The 19,076-nt window shown below is 41.5% G+C and overlaps 1 protein-coding gene across 1 annotated transcript in view; it reads left to right on the top strand.

Moving 5' to 3' along the window:
- Positions 1–19,076, top strand: part of LOC124605561 (arf-GAP with dual PH domain-containing protein 1-like) — a 131,896-nt gene that overhangs the window by 13,153 nt on the left and 99,667 nt on the right. The window contains exon 2 of the mRNA XM_047137326.1: positions 6,899–7,124. Within this exon, the coding sequence (XP_046993282.1) occupies positions 6,899–7,124 (226 nt within the window). The remainder of the gene's footprint in view (positions 1–6,898; positions 7,125–19,076) is intronic.

Below are 19,076 nucleotides of genomic sequence, written 5' to 3'. Positions count from 1 at the left end.
ATGCTGTCCCCGAAACTCTGTACAACCTCTGGTTTAGTCAGTTTATCCAGGTCCCATCTCCTTAAATTCCCACCTTTTTGCAATTTCTTCAGTTTTAATCTACAGTTCATAACCAATAGATTGTGGTCAGAGTCCACATCTGCCCCTGGAAATGTCCTACAATTTAAAACCTGAGACCTGAGTTTCTCCTGGCGTATACAACTTTCAAATAACTTCCGGGAATTCAGCCAGGTAACACTTTCAGCGACCGCCGATATTTCGGCGGGAGAACACCCCGCCATTTTCAAGGCAAACTGCAACGGACAGGCGGCGTACATGCAAATTTAATACCTCGGTTCTCGGACCCAAGCAGGAAAGATAACACACACACACACTGAACACTAGTGCCACCAAAGATGGCCAAAGTCAGAGCTATCGATAGTGAGACTATGAATTCGCAGGTGAGGTAGCATTGAGTCTGTCCCTCTGTTTCTTGACAAGGGAGAGAGCCGGATTCCAAACAGAGTTTAAACAGAAACCTCCATCCCTGTTAACAAGGTTGCTCGCTAATTTAATCTCAACTGCCTCCCGAATCACACTGTCCCAATAGCTGGACGTGCATGCCAATATCTCGGTGTTATTATATAACATGGAGTGACCAGTATCCAAGCAATGTTCGGCAATAGCAGATCTATTTGGCTGCTGTAATCGCGTGTGCCGTTTATGCTCAGTACGTCTGTCCTCCACGGTCCTGATTGTTTGACCAATATATGCCATGCCGCAGCTACAAGGGACACGATATACACCCGCCTTACACAGTCCAAGATCATCCTTAACGGAACTCAAAAGTGCTCTAATTTTAGATGGAGGTCGGAAAACACATTTCACATCGTATTTCCGTAAAATACGACCGATCTTATTGGACGTGTTTCCTACGTAAGGCAAGAAGGCAGTAGACTTAGGTGTTGACTCAGAATTATCATCAATCACCTGATGTACAGTTGGTCGATAGCGCAGCGCACGTTCAATCTGTCTATCACTGTAACCATTTTGACGAAATGTAACTTCAAGATGGGACAGCTCAGCTGGCAAAGTCTCAGCGTCAGAAATGATATGTGCCCTGTGTACCAAGGTACGAAGTACCCCTTCACGCTGAGCCGAATGGTGACAACTATTAGCTTGTAAGTACGAGTCGGTGTGAGTACGTTTCCTGTAGACTGCATGTCCCAGTGATCCATCATCCTTCCTCCTAACCAACACGTCGAGAAAGGGAAAGCAACCATCCTTTTCCACCTCCATCGTAAAACGAATGTTCGGGTGGATCGAGTTCAGATGTTCTAGAAAGACATTCAAATTCTCCCTATCGTGAGGCCAAACAACGAAGGTATCGTCAACGTATCTATAGAAACAGGCGGGTTTAAGGATGATCTTGGACTGCGTAAGGCGGGTGTATATCGTGTCCCTTGTAGCTGCGGCATGGCATATATTGGTCAAACTATCAGGACCGTGGAGGACAGATGTACTGAGCATAAACGGCACACACGATTACAGCAGCCAAATAGATCTGCTATTGCCGAACATTGCTTGGATACTGGTCACTCCATGTTATATAATAACACCGAGATATTGGCATGCACGTCCAGCTATTGGGACAGTGTGATTCGGGAGGCAGTTGAGATTAAATTAGCGAGCAACCTTGTTAACAGGGATGGAGGTTTCTGTTTAAACTCTGTTTGGAATCCGGCTCTCTCCCTTGTCAAGAAACAGAGGGACAGACTCAATGCTACCTCACCTGCGAATTCATAGTCTCACTACCGATAGCTCTGACTTTGGCCATCTTTGGTGGCACTAGTGTTCAGTGTGTGTGTGTGTGTGTTATCTTTGCTGCTTGGGTCCGAGAACCGAGGTATTAAATTTGCATGTACGCCGCCTGTCCGTTGCAGTTTGCCTTGAAAATGGCGGGGTGTTCTCCCGCCGAAATATCGGCGGTCGCTGAAAGTGTTACCTGGCTGAATTCCCGGAAGTTATTTGAAAGTTGTATACGCCTGGAGAAACTCAGGTCTCACATTGTTTACCTCTACGGGGAGGAAATGTATCGGTGTTTACGTAAGTTGGATAAACTTCGTAGCTGTCGAGTTAGACTGCAATGTGCTTTGTCGTTTTTATTGAGGTGTCGTGATGAAAATCATGTCCCAACATTTGCTAAGGTTGTGCACCATATTAATTCTCCTGCTGCCAATCGAATTAAGCAATGTGCTGGCTTGGCTCTTGTTCGCGAAAGGATTCGTTTTACTCGTCGACGTTTGGATTCTGTTTCCAAAGAATTGTATCGTTTTCATTTAATGGTTGCATCTGAAGTGTCTGATTTCACTTGGGATTGGTTGGACGGTGCCTCATGGACCCAAGCTGACTGGGAGTACAACTCCGTTACTGCCCGGCATTTGGCAAAGTTTGAACGTTTTCATCGCGCGGAGTCGGATGTTATATCTCGACGTTCTGTGATAAATCTCACAGAGAAATCTTTTGACGACGCAACCTTATCCGTGCTAGGGAAAGGATTAAATTTTGCACCCACTCCGAAGAATTTGCCGGTAGTTGATTTTATTAGTTCAATTGAACAGGCAGTTTGCAAACTACCTCCTGACGCTGCAGAGGAAGTTAGGAGGGAGGCATGCCGTGTTTTGACTAGGGCTCGTCCACCCAAGAGTAATGTAACAGCAGCAGAGAGGGCTGCTTTACGCTCTCTCAAAGTTGATCCCAGTATTGTTATTTTACCTGCTGACAAGGGCAATGCCACCGTTGTTTTAAATAAACATGATTATGTACAAAAGATGCAACGTTTACTATCTGATTGAACGTATCGCAGAATCGATGCTGACCCCACGAAAAGTGTTGAGAGAAAGACCAACAGCCTCCTGAAGAAAAGTGGTTTGTCGTAGGACACAATCAAGAGGCTTAACACCTATAGTGCGGTTCCCCCTAGGTTATATGGCCTTCCAAAGGTTCATAAGGAAGGGGTTCCTTTCCGTCCTATAGTGAGTAACATCGGCGCCCCGACATATTGTGTATCCAAGCATCTTGCTTCTCTGTTGAGTCCACAAGTAGGACGGTGTGAACATCATATCAGGGACTCAGCTGATTTTTTACGTCGTTTGGAGGGACTGAGGCTGAATGACTCTGATATTTTAGTGAGTTTCGATGTGGTGTCTCTCTTCACTCGTGTTCCTCTGTCTGATTCGTTGCGGTTAATTGAAGCCAGGTTTGGTGCTGATTTAACTAATCTCTTTAGGCATGTGTTGACATCCACTTACTTTTTATTTAATGACCAGTATTACGAGCAGACAGATGGAGTTGCGATGGGTAGTCCGTTGTCTCCTGTGATCACAAATTTGTTTATGGAAGACTTCGAGGAACGTGCATTGGAGTCGGCGCCTTTAAAACCCACCTGTTTCTATAGATACGTTGACGATACCTTCGTTGTTTGGCCTCACGGTAGGGAGAATTTGAATGTCTTTCTAGAACATCTGAACTCGATCCACCCGAACATTCGTTTTACGATGGAGGTGGAAAAGGATGGTTGCCTTCCCTTTCTCGACGTGTTGGTTAGGAGGAAGGATGATGGATCATTGGGACATGCAGTCTACAGGAAACGTACTCACACCGACTCGTACTTACAAGCTAATAGTTGTCACCATTCGGCTCAGCGTGAAGGGGTACTTCGTACCTTGGTACACAGGGCACATATCATTTCTGACGCTGAGACTTTGCCAGCTGAGCTGTCCCATCTTGAAGTTACATTTCGTCAAAATGGTTACAGTGATAGACAGATTGAACGTGAGCTGCGCTATCGACCAACTGTACATCAGGTGATTGATGATAATTCTGAGTCAACACCTAAGTCTACTGCCTTCTTGCCTTACGTAGGAAACACGTCCAATAAGATCGGTCGTATTTTACGGAAATACGATGTGAAATGTGTTTTCCGACCTCCATCTAAAATTAGAGCACTTTTGAGTTCCGTTAAGGATGATCTTGGACTGCGTAAGGCGGGTATATATCGTGTCCCTTGTAGCTGCGGCATGGCATATATTGGTCAAACAATCAGGACCGTGGAGGACAGATGTACTGAGCATAAACAGCACACACGATTACAGCAGCCAAATAGATCTGCTATTGCCGAACATTGCTTGGATACTGGTCACTCCATGTTATATAATAACACCGAGATATTGGCATGCACGTCCAGCTATTGGGACAGTGTGATTTGGGAGGCAGTTGAGATTAAATTAGCGAGCAACCTTGTTAACAGGGATGGAGGTTTCTGTTTAAACTCTGTTTGGAATCCGGCTCTCTCCCTTGTCAAGAAACAGAGGGACAGACTCAATGCTACCTCACCTGCGAATTCATAGTCTCACTATCGATAGCTCTGACTTTGGCCATCTTTGGTGGCACTAGTGTTCAGTGTGTGTGTGTGTGTTATCTTTGCTGCTTGGGTCCGAGAACCGAGGTATTAAATTTGCATGTACGCCGCCTGTCCGTTGCAGTTTGCCTTGAAAATGGCGGGGTGTTCTCCCGCCGAAATATCGGCGGTCGCTGAAAGTGTTACCTGGCTGAATTCCCGGAAGTTATTTGAAAATTTAAAACCTGGTTCCTAAATCTCTGTCTTACCATTATATAATCTATCTGATGCCCTTTAGGTTATCACACCCATATTGGCTGGCTACTGGGTGACGTCAATAGTTACTATTGAAAAAACCTAACAGATCAGTCCATATATGTGATGATTTTAAAGTGTTGATGTACATATAATCTAATCTTTTATTGATCTTTATTCATTATCATAACCAGAGGAGGTGCTTGCAAAGTTATTTCTGGGCCAGTATTCTCCAAAATCAATTTTGCAGATGATGTATAAATACGGTCATTTGCTTCTGGGAGTAGCAATTTTGCTTGCTATATTCCAAAGGTATCTTAATTGTTTCATTCAGACATCCTCAATTGTACTAATTATTTAGATGATGATGATGTGGTACCGAGGCCTACATGGGAATAAGAATTGTTTGACCACTGGCTGAACATTGGTTAAACTATCAGTTTCACAAGTGCACTTACTACCTAGGACACATCTTACTTAAAAAATGGTTCATGCCCATGGTGAAACATGTAGCTGCCTTAGACAATCTGTCAGTTTTGAGGAACAGAAAAGACTTACAGTTGTTCCTCAGTAAACTAAACTATTATGGCAAATATATCATGCATCATCCATGTCAACAAGCATTCCTGTGACTAAAAAGAACGTACGCAGTCAGCACCACACCTGGAAACATTTCCAACCATTAAGTGCATCACTCTAGCAACTAGTGCACACAGCGCAGCATCAGGGTCATGCTGTTGCATATAAATGCAAGTGGTACAGAACAATCAATCATGTTTTTATTAGAACATCTCAACAGACAGAAGGACACGCAGTCTGGTCCTGTCACACTGTGCCGAACATGACTGTGGCACATTGTTTCTCACCTTGGCATAAACTTGAGCAACCATGGGAGATATCATCTAGCTTTTGTCAGTTCTATTCAAAGAGCAGTGTGGTTACATATGGTTTACACACCCTCTAAGTTTTCATAAAAGGCATGCTTGTCCAGCAAACTCTGCAACAGCCGTAATCTGGGCACTGGTCTCGGTTTTTGCAATGGCCTCCAGGCTTATAGACATCAGTTCTGCCAACACAGTGGCACAGAACACATGACCATGCTCCCTTTCACCAAGCACTTAATTCAAACATGGGGGGGGGGGGGGGGGCATGGTAAATCACACTTAAGACTCAAAGTGGAACTCTGTACAAACCATGTCATCTGAGGATGCCATCACCAGCTTCCTTGATACCTATAGACTCAGCTCGTACTGACAGGCACCTTACTGTCACGCAAGCCACCAAGTCTGGGCTGACACCACCAGCTGAGTTGTGGAGTGGCTTCAATACATCGTTACCAATTTCTGCGGCCGCCATCTTTTCAAAGTTGTGGCAGGATGGGAGTGGCTGGTGTGTTATAGGATCCAGTTATGCCCATGACATCTATCACATACAGTGTCCCCACCTTGACCAGTCAGCAACAAATGAACACAAGGTATCTGAGACATGTATAGTTTTGCCAGAGCATATAGGCCAACCCACCCCCACTGATTTCCACACCAATGCCTTTGCAGTGGTGGTGGTGCAACCCCAGACTCCAATGTGAGCCACAGTGGGTCAAGAAAGGTATGATGGAGAGATAATGGGTGTCAAAGAAAATGTAACTCTGCCTACCATCCTGACTTTCCCAGCACCCATCCATCCATGTGTGGTCCCAAGCTACACACTGGATCACCCAGGGCCATCCTGCTCACCTGTACTAACACTAGCTGGTTCCATCTCTCACATTATCAGGCAGGAGGTGAAAGGTGAGGATATCAGCATCACTACTCCACTCCCACACTGATGGTCCTTGTCATTTTCATCGCTATGTGCTGATTAAAAGGGTGAGGGATCTAGTATCCAATGATAGTATTGGAGATATAGGTCTTAATGGTATGAGGTTCCTATCCTTTGTCTTGTAGTGACTTCGAGTACTCACATGTTACTAGATATATTTTTTATAAATAATTTAGGAGTACGTTATTTACATTGTAAATTATTTAAATTCTGCTAGAACTTTCCTTGAAATAGGTCTTATTTTTGTTTATTGAGTTTCACTTGAGCTCCTATTTCATCTCTAACTCACAGAATTGTGATTTATGAAAGATGCCGCTGCACTTCATTCTAGCGAAGTTTTTAATCTCAAAAGCAGATGTAGATACAATAGTTTTAGCTAACACTGTTATTCAAACTATTTCCAGGAAAAATGAACAATTTTTAAGTGCTTACATTTTCTTGTTACAGGTCCAGAATGGGCATCTTACAACATCGGAATATTTGTGTGTACTCGTTGTGCAGGAATTCACCGCAGTCTAGGCGCTCACATTTCAAAAATAAAACATTTAAAACTTGATAGGTGGGAAGACTGTCAAGTTGAAAGAATGAAGTCAGTGGGAAATATCACTGCCAAGGCAAAGTACGAAGAAAATGTACCTCCTTGTTATCGACGTCCAGTTGAAGGTGATCCACAGTGAGTTTATATGTGTAGCTTTATAGATGAACATACAACTAATAAATGGTTATTTATCACTAGCATGCTTGACTAACCAAATTACGTGGGCTGATTTGGTGTTACTCGCAATGATTAGTTACAGCTGTGTAATATTAGGCTACTGTGGCTCTAAAAACCCATTTCATCTTCATGGATAGTTTTCTTAGTGTTGGTTTGAAAGACTTCTAAGCACAGATGTTTGTGTTAAAATATAGCCTTCATTTCATACCACATTACAAAGTTAATGTCTTCTAATTTTGGCAACAGAAGAATAATGCAGTAGACTATTGTCAGCAAATGGTTGAATTTTATGGCTACTGTTTATTTGAAGAAAATACAGCAACAAAAATATCAGATATCTAAATTAATACCAATGAGAGACGTTGCTCATTATATGTCAGTGAATGCTGTCGAAAAAAGTACCCCTGCCAATTTTATAGATGTTTGCTGCAATGTGGTTGTTGGTTTCTTAACTTAAAATTGCTACATTGAATATTTTGGTTTGTGAAATGTGGGATGTCTAACATGTAACTTCCTGGCTGCCTGTGTTTCACATAATCATGGGTTCAAGACCAAGCAGGTATTCAGCTCTCTGTATGCAGTTTATTTCTCACTGTCAGCCTCCTTCTTTTTGCCTCTTCTGCATGGGTTTAAACATTAGTCAACAGTTAGGTAATTATATAATGAAGTCCATATAAATATTCCATGAAATGTTCAGAAAGAGTAGTGGGCCAGTATTTTAAATTTTAAACCAGGCTCTCATAAATGCAATAAATATAGTTGTCAAGAACCTTCACAGAATTGATTGAAACTGTGTTTTATCATTGTGTCTGCTGTTTTCAGTCAGTTATTTGGTTTATGATTTGGATAACAATTTTAGCTTAAAAACCCAGCAAACTGACCACATATTAATAAAACTTTTTTCATCTTTTTATCATGTATTATATTGAGCACTTTTTCTTTCTCTTATGTTGACAGACCTCTGTTGCCAATAACTGTAAGACTGAGCAAATATCGTACATGACTTGAGTGGTTGGACAGTATTCTATAGTAATTGTTGTAACACCATGGTATGTGACTTTGTATGCTGCATTATGTTGTTTTGAACTGTAATGAGTTATGATACAATTCCTGGTCAAACAAAATTGCCATACCTAATTCCTCCATGAATAAGCAACTTAACTCATTTTTGTGAACTTTCAACAACACAGGGTAAATTTCTATTGTTGGCAGCATTACACAAAAGACTGGTGCTTATCCTTCCCATTTCTTGCAGATATATTGCACTCATTCAAGCTACCTTTCTCTGCTTCCTACTGTACATGTATAAAAGTGACAACTAATAAGATGTCCCTGATTATTTGTTGACCTAATAGGAGTTTCATGTTCCATCACCTCTCCTATAAATATTAAAATAATAGTTTTCTTATCATCATAATGAAAATTTTACATTGACTGAAATCAGTATTATACTTTTCGCTGCTGCATACATACACTCTATATTCTGTGCCGAGGGCGGCTTTTGATATGGCTGTACTGCTCACCAAATGCTGGTGCCTGTGCTGAGAGATGGCATTCCGACCAATATGAAATAATTTTCATCTGATTTTTCAAAAACTGTTAGATGAAAAAAACTTGATTTTTCACATCTTGCAGACTGACATAATCACTTCATAAAGAACTGAATTTCTTTTCATTAGCCATCATACGTACTGCACTGCATCAAGGTGAAACATTGCACACAATTTTAAAGAGTTTGCTTTGTGTAAACTTTATGTACGGTTGATTTTAGCTCATACATTGCAAGTGAAATGTAGATAAGATATCAAAATTTTATTTAAAATTGGGAACAGAATGATATCTCATTCCATTCTGCACGTGTGAGACACCTATTCACTTTCCTGTGCATCATGAACCTTGTGGTCATAACAGTCATATGTCATAAACAATTCAAAACATCAAAATGAGGTTTATTGCAAGTGATAGCATGCAATGAGGCTCATATGTTGTATGATAAATAATCAAAACATTTTTATTTACCAAGTTATGGAAGTAACCCATCTGAACCAGTGAGAGGTCAGCGGCTAGGGATTCATGCTACAAATGTCCATTGCACTGTAGGAAAACCTAGGTGGTGCAATGTACATGTCCACAGCACATGGGGACCTTGATCTTGGAGGATTGGAACAATGGTCTCATCCCATACTTCTAGAGCATTCATTTACTTATTGTTAGCTGGTATTCAGCCCTGTTCCCTGTTAATGTATCAATATTTATTTAGGTTGAAAAGATGAGATCTGGTCCAGGTGCAGCTCGTGGTTTCTGTACTGGGGAACATTTATCAATAGGAACTAACCTAGACCTCAGGCTACACTACAGATAAGTCTTGTCTCCACATCTAAGATTTCAGGAGAGTGGTGGGGGGCAATATCACACTCTACCCAAATGGTTACATACTGTATCTTCTTTCTGTTTTATAACAAACTACCAAATAATATCAAAAGCTAACTCCAAAATAAAATCTATAGATAGCTTATTATCCGCAATTTCAGATTTCCTGACAGTTTACCACAACAGAGAATACTAAAAGCCACATTTTGGAGAGATATTTAATGCAGTGTATGTTAGGTTCATTGCATGCTTATAGTTTTTGGTATTTTTGTGCCTAAACTTCAAATGTTTAATGTTTCATGCGCTCTAACTGTTTTTGTTCTTGATTCATGTTTACATTCAATCTGGGCACTCCAAGTTCCTTCACTTTCATCCTAATTGCATGCTCCAAAATTTTACCTGATAAATTGCACATTGAATTCATATTGTGTAGTTTTCAAATTTGTGGAATGCAGCTGGTATTCGCAAGAAACTAAAACTCACTAAATTCATGTATAATACCCCCACGAAAAGAAAGTTGCTAATAATGCATGTTAGCCGCACTCAGCAAGCAAGGAAACTAAAGTAATAGGACATATTTTGCACAATGGGTATTTTTCACTTGCTTTTTCTTCTATCATTCATGAAACTCCTGCTGGGTGGTGATACTTATGTTACCGTAGTCTAGTGCACTCTGGGTGAGACATTTGCACACTTACTCTAGCGGTGAATAGAAAAGCCAAAGACAGAAACAAAAAAGCTGTCTAAAACGCCATCAAAACAGTTACACTAAACATCAATTCAAGACATATCTAAGGATAATAAAGATATAACGAGACAATGATTCGATAGCAAACTTTCAGCAACTGTGTTCATTTCCTTTTGTTGTAAGCAGTGGAATGTGAAAATTGTGTGCAGATTGGTAGGACACCCTTAAGCAGAAACACCAGAGCCTTTGGTGGGAGAAATTGGGAACTGTATCATTATATGAAGGACAATCAGAGTCCAGTAACAGTACTGCACTACTGACAATACTGCAAATTGCAGCTTAATGTCATCAGACAGGTGGAAATGCTGCATTACGTGAAGAGAATGGAAGGCTTACAGAATAAAAAGATGTATCAGGACAGAATGTGGGTGCTCAACATATTACACCCATCTAGTATGAGAATTAAACTGTTAGTGATCTGTCTTAGTTGTGCAAAATCTATACTAATAATCTGTGTGTAAAACCATCATGGCTGTCTATTTGTCTTCTGTGACACCGTATATGCTTTAGTTCATCAAAACTGGATCACAGAAAAAAAGACATTTTGGTTTAAAATTTTACTATTAAACTTTCTTTGTCTGTGTGCCTGTCTGACATGCTAAACTCCAAAACTAATAGAAGTATGTCACACTTTGGGATATCTGATGTCATAAACACAGAGATATGTGAAAAACTGCTGCATCATGCATGACGTTTATTATTACTGGCTCACTGAACTAATTTCAATGAAATTTGGCAAGGAGACAGCTTGAACCCTGAGGAAGAACATAGGCTACTTTTGAATGTGTGTAGTACAAGATATGCATTGATTTGAAGAACATTGCAGAAATTAGGGAAACACATTTATTCTCGGAGAAAGGTTTACTCCTTGCTTCCAAACTATATCATAAAGTGAAAATGCTTTTTATGGTTGGTATGTGCTATGTGATATGATTCAAAGTAATGAATATGCTTATACCATCTTCAGTGTGTTTATTCCATACTATTTGTTGCGTAATGTACACGTTGTATAATGTATAACTATTTTGCACACTATCCACTATTTTGGAATGAAAGAACTCAGTGGCTTGCAAGAAACTTTACACATAATTTCAAACCTTTGCAAAACTTTTTCACATTGACAATGCCCACAAAACAATGAATAGAAAAAAAAAAGTTTGTCACTTACTATGTTATTGCTGTTCATGCAATAAAACTGTTGTTTTTCCGTTATTGAACTGTATTGTTTGCCGTCGTTGTTCATTGCTTTTGCAGTTAATGTTCAACATAGCTAACGAAAGGTTTAAAGTTCCTTAATCGGAGGAGGTCACCAATTATGTAGGCGACTTGCCTACAACGAATAATTGCATAGCCGTCCGGTATAATGTGTTAACGAAAAAATATTTATTCCCAAAAACTCACAATGAGAAGAAACTAAAAAAACAACAGAGAAGTAACAAAAACTAGGAGACTCTATAGTCTTACGGCAAAGATAAAAAACAACACATGACCAGAAAAAAACTCTCACGCACTTTTGATATCGCTTTGCACCAGACATGAAAAATATCACTGCCACACAGCCCCCCCCCTTAAAGTGCGGAGCCCCAGGGATATCTTGATACTTGAATTTTATTCGACGTCCAGCTCTGGTGTGCGTCGGGTGTGTCGGGGGCGGTGATGTTGTTATTTGTGGTGGTGATTCACCTGTCTCGGACGATGTACTGAGCGGTGTTTCAGTATGCTCTGCATCCCTCATGTGTTGATGCACAGGCGTGGTGTCAGAGGTCGGAGAGAGTAAAACCCATACTGGCTTGACACGTTCAATCGATACCTTTGTCGGAACACCATTGTACATTATATTCACGGTATGCTTATTTCTACTCAGCACCTGAAATGGGCCCATATATGGTGGTTGTAAAGGCGATTTGACTGAGTCTGTTCACAACATTACGTGAGAGCAATTGTATAAGTCTTTGTGTACAAACACCTTACGGTTGCCATGGCGAGAAGGTGGTGGGCAACGTATATTTGTGCAGTGACATGTTAGCTGCTGCACCCAGTGTGTGAATTTTAGCTGCTGCACCCAGTGTGTGAGGCCCTTTGATCCAGGTAGTGAGGTTGGTACTAAATAATCTGCAGGAATCCGTAGCGGCTCGCCGTAAACCATCTCGGCAAATGATGCACCAATATCGGGTTTGTGAGCTGTCCGCAGGCCTAACAAGACTAATGGTGATGCTTCCGTCCATCTCTCTTGATGACACATCAATGCTGCTTTGAGTGTTCTGTGCCACTGTTTGACCATACCATTACTGGCAGGGTGATAGGTAGTCGTGTGGTGGCGTCAGAAACCGCACATTTTGGATAGCTCGAGGAACAACGTAGATTCGAACTGACGTCCTTGGTCAGTTGTGACATGAAGGGGGCATCCAAAACAGGCAACCCACATACACAGAAACGTCTTCGCAGTAGTTTCGGCTGAAATATCACTATTGGAGTTGCTTCTGCCGATCTTGTGCACCTATCTATGGCCGTAAACATATATCTGTAACCCTCTGACTGTGGGAGAGGTCCAACCAGGTCCACGTGAACGTGTGCGAATCTAGCAGAGGTACCTTGAAAATCTCCAATATCAGCTCGCACATGTCGTCTTACTTTACTTTGTTGACAAAGAATGCAGGAACACACTCAAAGGCGCGCAGCTCCTGGGTGCGATAGTGTGTGGACACTGCTGAATGCCATCTTGCGCAATATTTCTGAAATGAATGGTCTTGGTCTGCCTTGAGAAAAGTCGCACCACAGCTTCAGCTTGGAGTTAAGCCCGTATTACATGATGTGCCTAAACCATACATCTGTGCGCCAATACCCCTAATGTGCATACCTGTAGCTACAGACTGGTTCACTTCTGACCTATTATACCATCCACGCCGGATATACCTAGCGTGCATGCGCAGCAGCAGACTGTACGCGCGAAAAGAAAATAGATGTCTTATGTCCCGATGTCTTGTAAAGTCGTTCGTTCTACCACGCGCAACTCAAGGGCGACTGTATGATATACTGAAGCGTCATACGTTCAAATTATCTGTGAACTCAAGGTTCCTATTTATAAAGACATTGTTTTCTACCATTATGTATTAGGTAATAGTTTTTCTCTAATGTAGGTTAGTATTGTTCTGAATTAAAGACGCAACAGTTTTATATTATGACACTTGATTGCACAGGTATATGTATATCGAAATTTACGTTTATACATCATATTGCACATGGAGGATCCACTTGTTTTTGGAGCTATTGCCCTGGCAGTGACAATAAATCTTCGGATTAGGGCAAAGCGGTGACGAAAACGAAAAGTCAAACGTTGTTGGGATCGACTCTGGCTGACAAGGAGGGGGGAAGACAGGGAAATATATTCACTGTTAATGAAAGAACTGAGGCCCGAAGATCCGCAAGAATTTCGGAACTTCGTTAGGATGGACATGGGCTGTTTCGAGAAGCTGCTGTCTATGATAGAAGATGGAAACAGAAAGTGTGACACAGTCATGAGGGAGGCTATCTCACCTTCTAGAGAGTAAGAATTATATGGTTATGTTTTGTGATCATACCAACCTAGATCACTAATAAAATACCGGTGAACGCCCTGTTATGTTGCTGGCTGGTTGTAACATTACGTTTCCTGGCGAATGGGGAATCTTTTAAGAGTCTGGCTTTTAGCCACAGAATAGTACAGCCCACCATTTCAAAAGTTGTTGTGGATATATGCACTGCAATTTGCAACACATTAAATGACCAATACTGAGGTGACCTTGTGTTATTTTTCCAAGTTTGGACTATACTCAGAATTTTGCAGTCCTTGTCTATCGCACTGGGGCAAACTGCAAGGAGTTTCTCCCTTTCACTGCCAGTTTCTCTTTTCTGGCATGTTGAAATCAAGCAAGAGGTGCAATTAAATCAAACCTGAACTTTCGTAAACTAAGGCATTACGATACAAATCAAAAATCACCGTATAACGTTATATGCATATTCCTCAGAAAGAAACGATTTCCGACTACCTTATTATGTTATTATTAGTGGGTCATACATACACCTTTCCTCGCTGGATGCCTGACTTCAGATGCTTAATTCCTCTCTGCTCCATTTCATTTCTAGAATACGAAGCTAGCAATAGAAAAAAATAATTTAACAAACAGCTAATATATAAGAGTCTACTGCAAAAAAAGTTTCTTTTCTGCAGAAAACACCGTGGTACACCCTTCTGCACATGCGAATTATCGCTGCCTACTGCGCATGCGCAGATTGACGGCAGTTTAGAACTGCTCTCTATTCCTGCATGCAGATAATGTGTCTGCTAATTTTCGTAGTTTCACCCGTTCTACCGCTAGATGGCTGTCGCGATAGACCAGTACTGTTCGCGACGGACCGTCGTGTAATACCAGCTTTAGGCACCAGAATTTGCTCGAACTTCAGACCTGTAGACGAGTCGTTTAACAGCTGTCGTAGCTCTGCATCCTTGGTCTGTTCCACTGCAAGTTTATCATAGTCTGTAATTTCTGAAATCCCGCAAATACGTGAAAAACAGTCTGCCGCTAAATTTTCTGTGCCTCTTAAATGACATATATCTGTCGTGAACTGACTTATGAACTCAATATAACGGATCTGTCTTGGTGAGCACTTATCACTGGTGTTTTTAAAAGCCGATGTTATGGGTTTGTGGTCTGTAAACACAGTCACTGGTCTAGCCTCTATTTGTGGGTGGAAGTATAGAATTGCTTCATAGATCATGAACAATTCTCTGTCATACGCGCTCTACTTCTGTTGTGCAGTCTGTAACTTTTTAGAGAAAAACCGTAGTGGTTGCCATTGCCCTTCTACACGCTGGTGCAGCGCTGTCCCTATTGCTGACTGGCTCGCGTCTACAACAATAGCTAGCTGTGCGTAGTGAACTGGATGAGCGAGCAACACTGCTTTGCTGAGGCTTGCTTGAATATCATTAAATGCTTTGTCCTTTAGTGCTTGATATTGCACTGTTGTCTGTCAGATTTAACAAATGTTTTCCTTGTAAGTCGACCGCCAACTCGAAATGTGCCAGAAAATCGGCACCCAAAATAGGTTCTGATATACCAGCTATCACAAAAGACCAGGTAAACTGTTTGGAAAAACCCACATCATTCTTGCACACTTTACATCCATACATGTTAATCACCGGAGTTATTCACTGCCTTCAAACGTGGCTGTAAGTCTTTTGCGTTGTGCAGTGCGTGGCTGACAGGAAGCGAACTAATGTCTGACCTGGTATCCACCAAAAACCTTGTACCCATAAGTACGTCTGATACATACAATCTTTTCGAAGCAGGAGGCATATGTGTTGACGATTGCTGTCGCTGACATGAAAACACTGCACTGTTTCTGTACATACCTTTTTGTCTGAGTAGGTGCACGGTGATGTACATCTTGTAGCATCTCTCCCAAAACGTTTATGGTACCAACACACCTTACGCTCGTCCTCTTGTTGACTTCGTGTTTCACGCCCAGCCCGGTCACTCTTGCGCTTAAAGATAACTTGTGGTTGCTGTAGCGTGCGTAGCTGCGTTCGCAAATCCTCTATTGCAGTTTTTAAATCTCTAATTTCATTTGCACTTTTTGTTGTTTGTCGTGTTGCGACCGTGGCACAGTTTACTGTTATATCATCAGTTTGGTCTTGTTGGTAATGGTAGTTATCGTATGTGGCATCTGTCAACGTCATTGCGACTGTTGCAGTAGGCTCGTGCGTCTCATAGATTCTGTCTGCAGCGAGCAGCAGTTTGTCAACTGATCTTTCATCGTATATAGCTACTGTAGTTCTTGCTTGCGTTGGTAGCTATTGTTGCCATACGTGGAGTAACAGTCTATCAGAGACTGTTGAACTATCTACCAGGCTGTGTTAATGACGCCAGTATTCTGACAGGGTCCTGTCTCCCCGTTTCTCTTCGTACAGTACTTGTTTGACTCTGATGTTGACTGACTTCACACACCGAGAAATTAATTTTTCTTTCAGTCTACAGTATGCTCCTTCTGTAGGCGGGTTCACTATAATGTCAGATATCAAAGCCGAGGTCTGATGGTCCAAATTACTTATCACCAAGGTGAACTTCTCATGATCACTGACTATTCTTTGTTGTAGAAATATATTTTCGATTACCGCAAACCGTGTGTGTGGTTGAGAAGGCATGAATGGGGGCGCTCGTAATTGCAACCGTTGAGTTGGTGAAGCGTTGAAACCAGCGGGTAGTTCCATTGCTGTTACTTGCTGTGGTTGTGCTGCAGTAGTCCCAGTTTCCGATGATGTTGCCTTGCTGGTGTGTGCCATGGTTGTTGAACCAACGTCATTCCTTTGGTCCGGTATATGCTTGAAGTTCATATCTTTCGAAATATGCAACTGTAAAGTTTCTATCTCATTCTGAAGCCTATGAATTTCTTCCGTTATTGAACCGTATTGTTTGCCGTCGTCATTCACTGTTTTTGCAGTTAATGTTCAACGTAGCTAACGAAAGGTTTAAAGTTCCTTAATCAGAGGAGGTCACCAATTATGTAGGTGACTTGCCTACAACAAATAATTGCATAGCCGTCCAGTATAATGTGTTAGCAAAAAAATATTTATTTGCAAAAACTCACAATGAGAAGAAACTAAAAAAACAACAGAGAAGTAACAAAAACTAGGAGACTCTATAGTCTTACAGCAAAGATAAAAAACAACACATGACCAGAAAAAACTCTCACGCACTTTTGATATCACTTTGCACCAGACATGAAAAATATCACTGCCACACTGTCACATCAGGCATCACGTCATGACAATTACCTTTATTGCTTCTTTGTCACAAACTCTATTCACAACACTTTCAGATGAGAGTATGCACATATACTGCTGAATGTACTTACAAAACTATATTATTGTATGACACATAGTTCAGGAGATATGAAGGAAGGAGGAGATGGGCAGGAGGAGATGGACAGTGTGTTGGATGGGTAGGGGGCAGGGGGTGGACAGAGATAAAGGGACAAGGAGATGAACAGAGAGTGAGTACAGAAGATCATCTACACTAGACTCACTAATCTGGCCATTCTATGCACGTACAGGTGCCACATAAGCGAAAGTTTTGGATTACTGAGTGCATTTGAAGTTCATGTTAAAACCTTCGTTCAACTTATCTGAAATTTTGAGTTTCTCCTTGGGGTTCAGCATATGTGTTTGATAATTCACTGTTATGTGCCATTTTGATTTTGGATGCGAGTTAGATTACTGAGAGGCTGGTCTACTGAAGGCCAGATTAGCGAGAGTTTAGTGTAATAGAATTGAAATAAATACATACCAGGCCAATGCCGGGTACTTAGCTAGTTGTTAATAATCACTTCTTGCCAGTAGTTGGCAAGTTAAATCAAAATTTTATTGGTCAGGTAAATATGCAAAACTCTTGGAAGTTGCTTTTCCATATCAAGAGCCCTGGGGAGTGGCCGCATGGTTTGAGGCGCCATGTCACGGATTGCGCGGCCCCTCCCACCGGAGGTTTGGGTTCTCCCTCAGGCATGGGTCTGTGTGGTGTTCTTAGCATAAGTTAGTTAAAGTAGTGTGTAAGTGTAGGGACCGATGACCTCAGCTGTTTGGTCCCTTAGGTATTCACACACATTTGAACATTTTCCATGACAATATGCAACTGTAGGAAATATGAGGGCTATTCAGAAAGAAGGGAACGTTTCCATCTGATGCAGCTAGGCGTGCAACGATTGCATATATTTTGGTGTGTGTTTGCTCGGCAGCTCAGTCAGCATCCATCCGTGACAGTGGGAATGTCTGTACATGTCTGGTTTTTTTTTCGATATTCGAATTTGAAATGTGTGGTGCAGTTGAAAATCCCACCAATTCTGAGGTGCGGTCTGTGATACAGTTTTTGTTGGCAAAAAACCTAAAACCTATAGAAATTTATCATGAACCATGCAGAGTGTATGGAAACAATGTAAAGAGTGAATTTTCTGTCCTGAAATGGTGCTTTCAGTTTAAAAATGGTCGAACCAACATTCATGATGAAGGGAAAAGTGGACGCCCGAGCATTGTGATTGACGATCTTATCTCTAAAGTTGATGAAACAATTCATAAAAACCATCACTTCACAATAACGGAGCTTTCACTTTCTTTTCCACAAATTTCATGGACTTTGTTGTTTGAAATTGTCACTCAAAAGCTAGGCTGCCACAAATTTTGTGTACGATGGGTGCCCAAAATGCTTACAGAGCTCCATAAAGAACAGTGAATGGGGGAAACGTTGACATTTCTGGAGGCCTACCACAAGCATGGGGATTCATTACTGGATCGAATCGTAACCGGTGTTGAGGCTTGGGTGAAACACGTCAGTTGTGAGACAAAATTACAGTCCATGGAGTGGGGCACACAAAGTCCCCCCAAAAACCAAGAAAATGTTTGCAAACCTTTTCAGCAAGGAAGTTGATGGCAACAGTGTTTTGGGAAAGGCAAGATGTGCTTTTTATTGATTTTCTCGAACATGGAGCAACCATAAATTCTGCCCGGTACTGCACAGATTTAGAAGAGCGGTTCAAAACAAACACTGAGGAAAGCTGACATCCAAAATTTTGTTTTTGCACGACAATGCCCGACCTCACATGACAAACCACACTAAAGAACTCCTTAATTCATTCAAATGGGAAATTTTCCCTCATCCGCCCTACAGCCCCAATCTTGCACCAAGCGACTTCCACTTGTTTCCCAAGGTGAAGAACTGGCTTGCAACACAGCACTTTGATGATGATGATGATGATGATGATGATGA

The sequence above is a fragment of the Schistocerca americana genome, chromosome 3 (assembly GCF_021461395.2).
Source record: "Schistocerca americana isolate TAMUIC-IGC-003095 chromosome 3, iqSchAmer2.1, whole genome shotgun sequence".
Taxonomy (NCBI): domain Eukaryota; kingdom Metazoa; phylum Arthropoda; class Insecta; order Orthoptera; family Acrididae; genus Schistocerca; species Schistocerca americana.
Note: the sequence above shows the minus strand (reverse complement) of the source record. Positions and strands in the feature narration are given on the sequence as shown.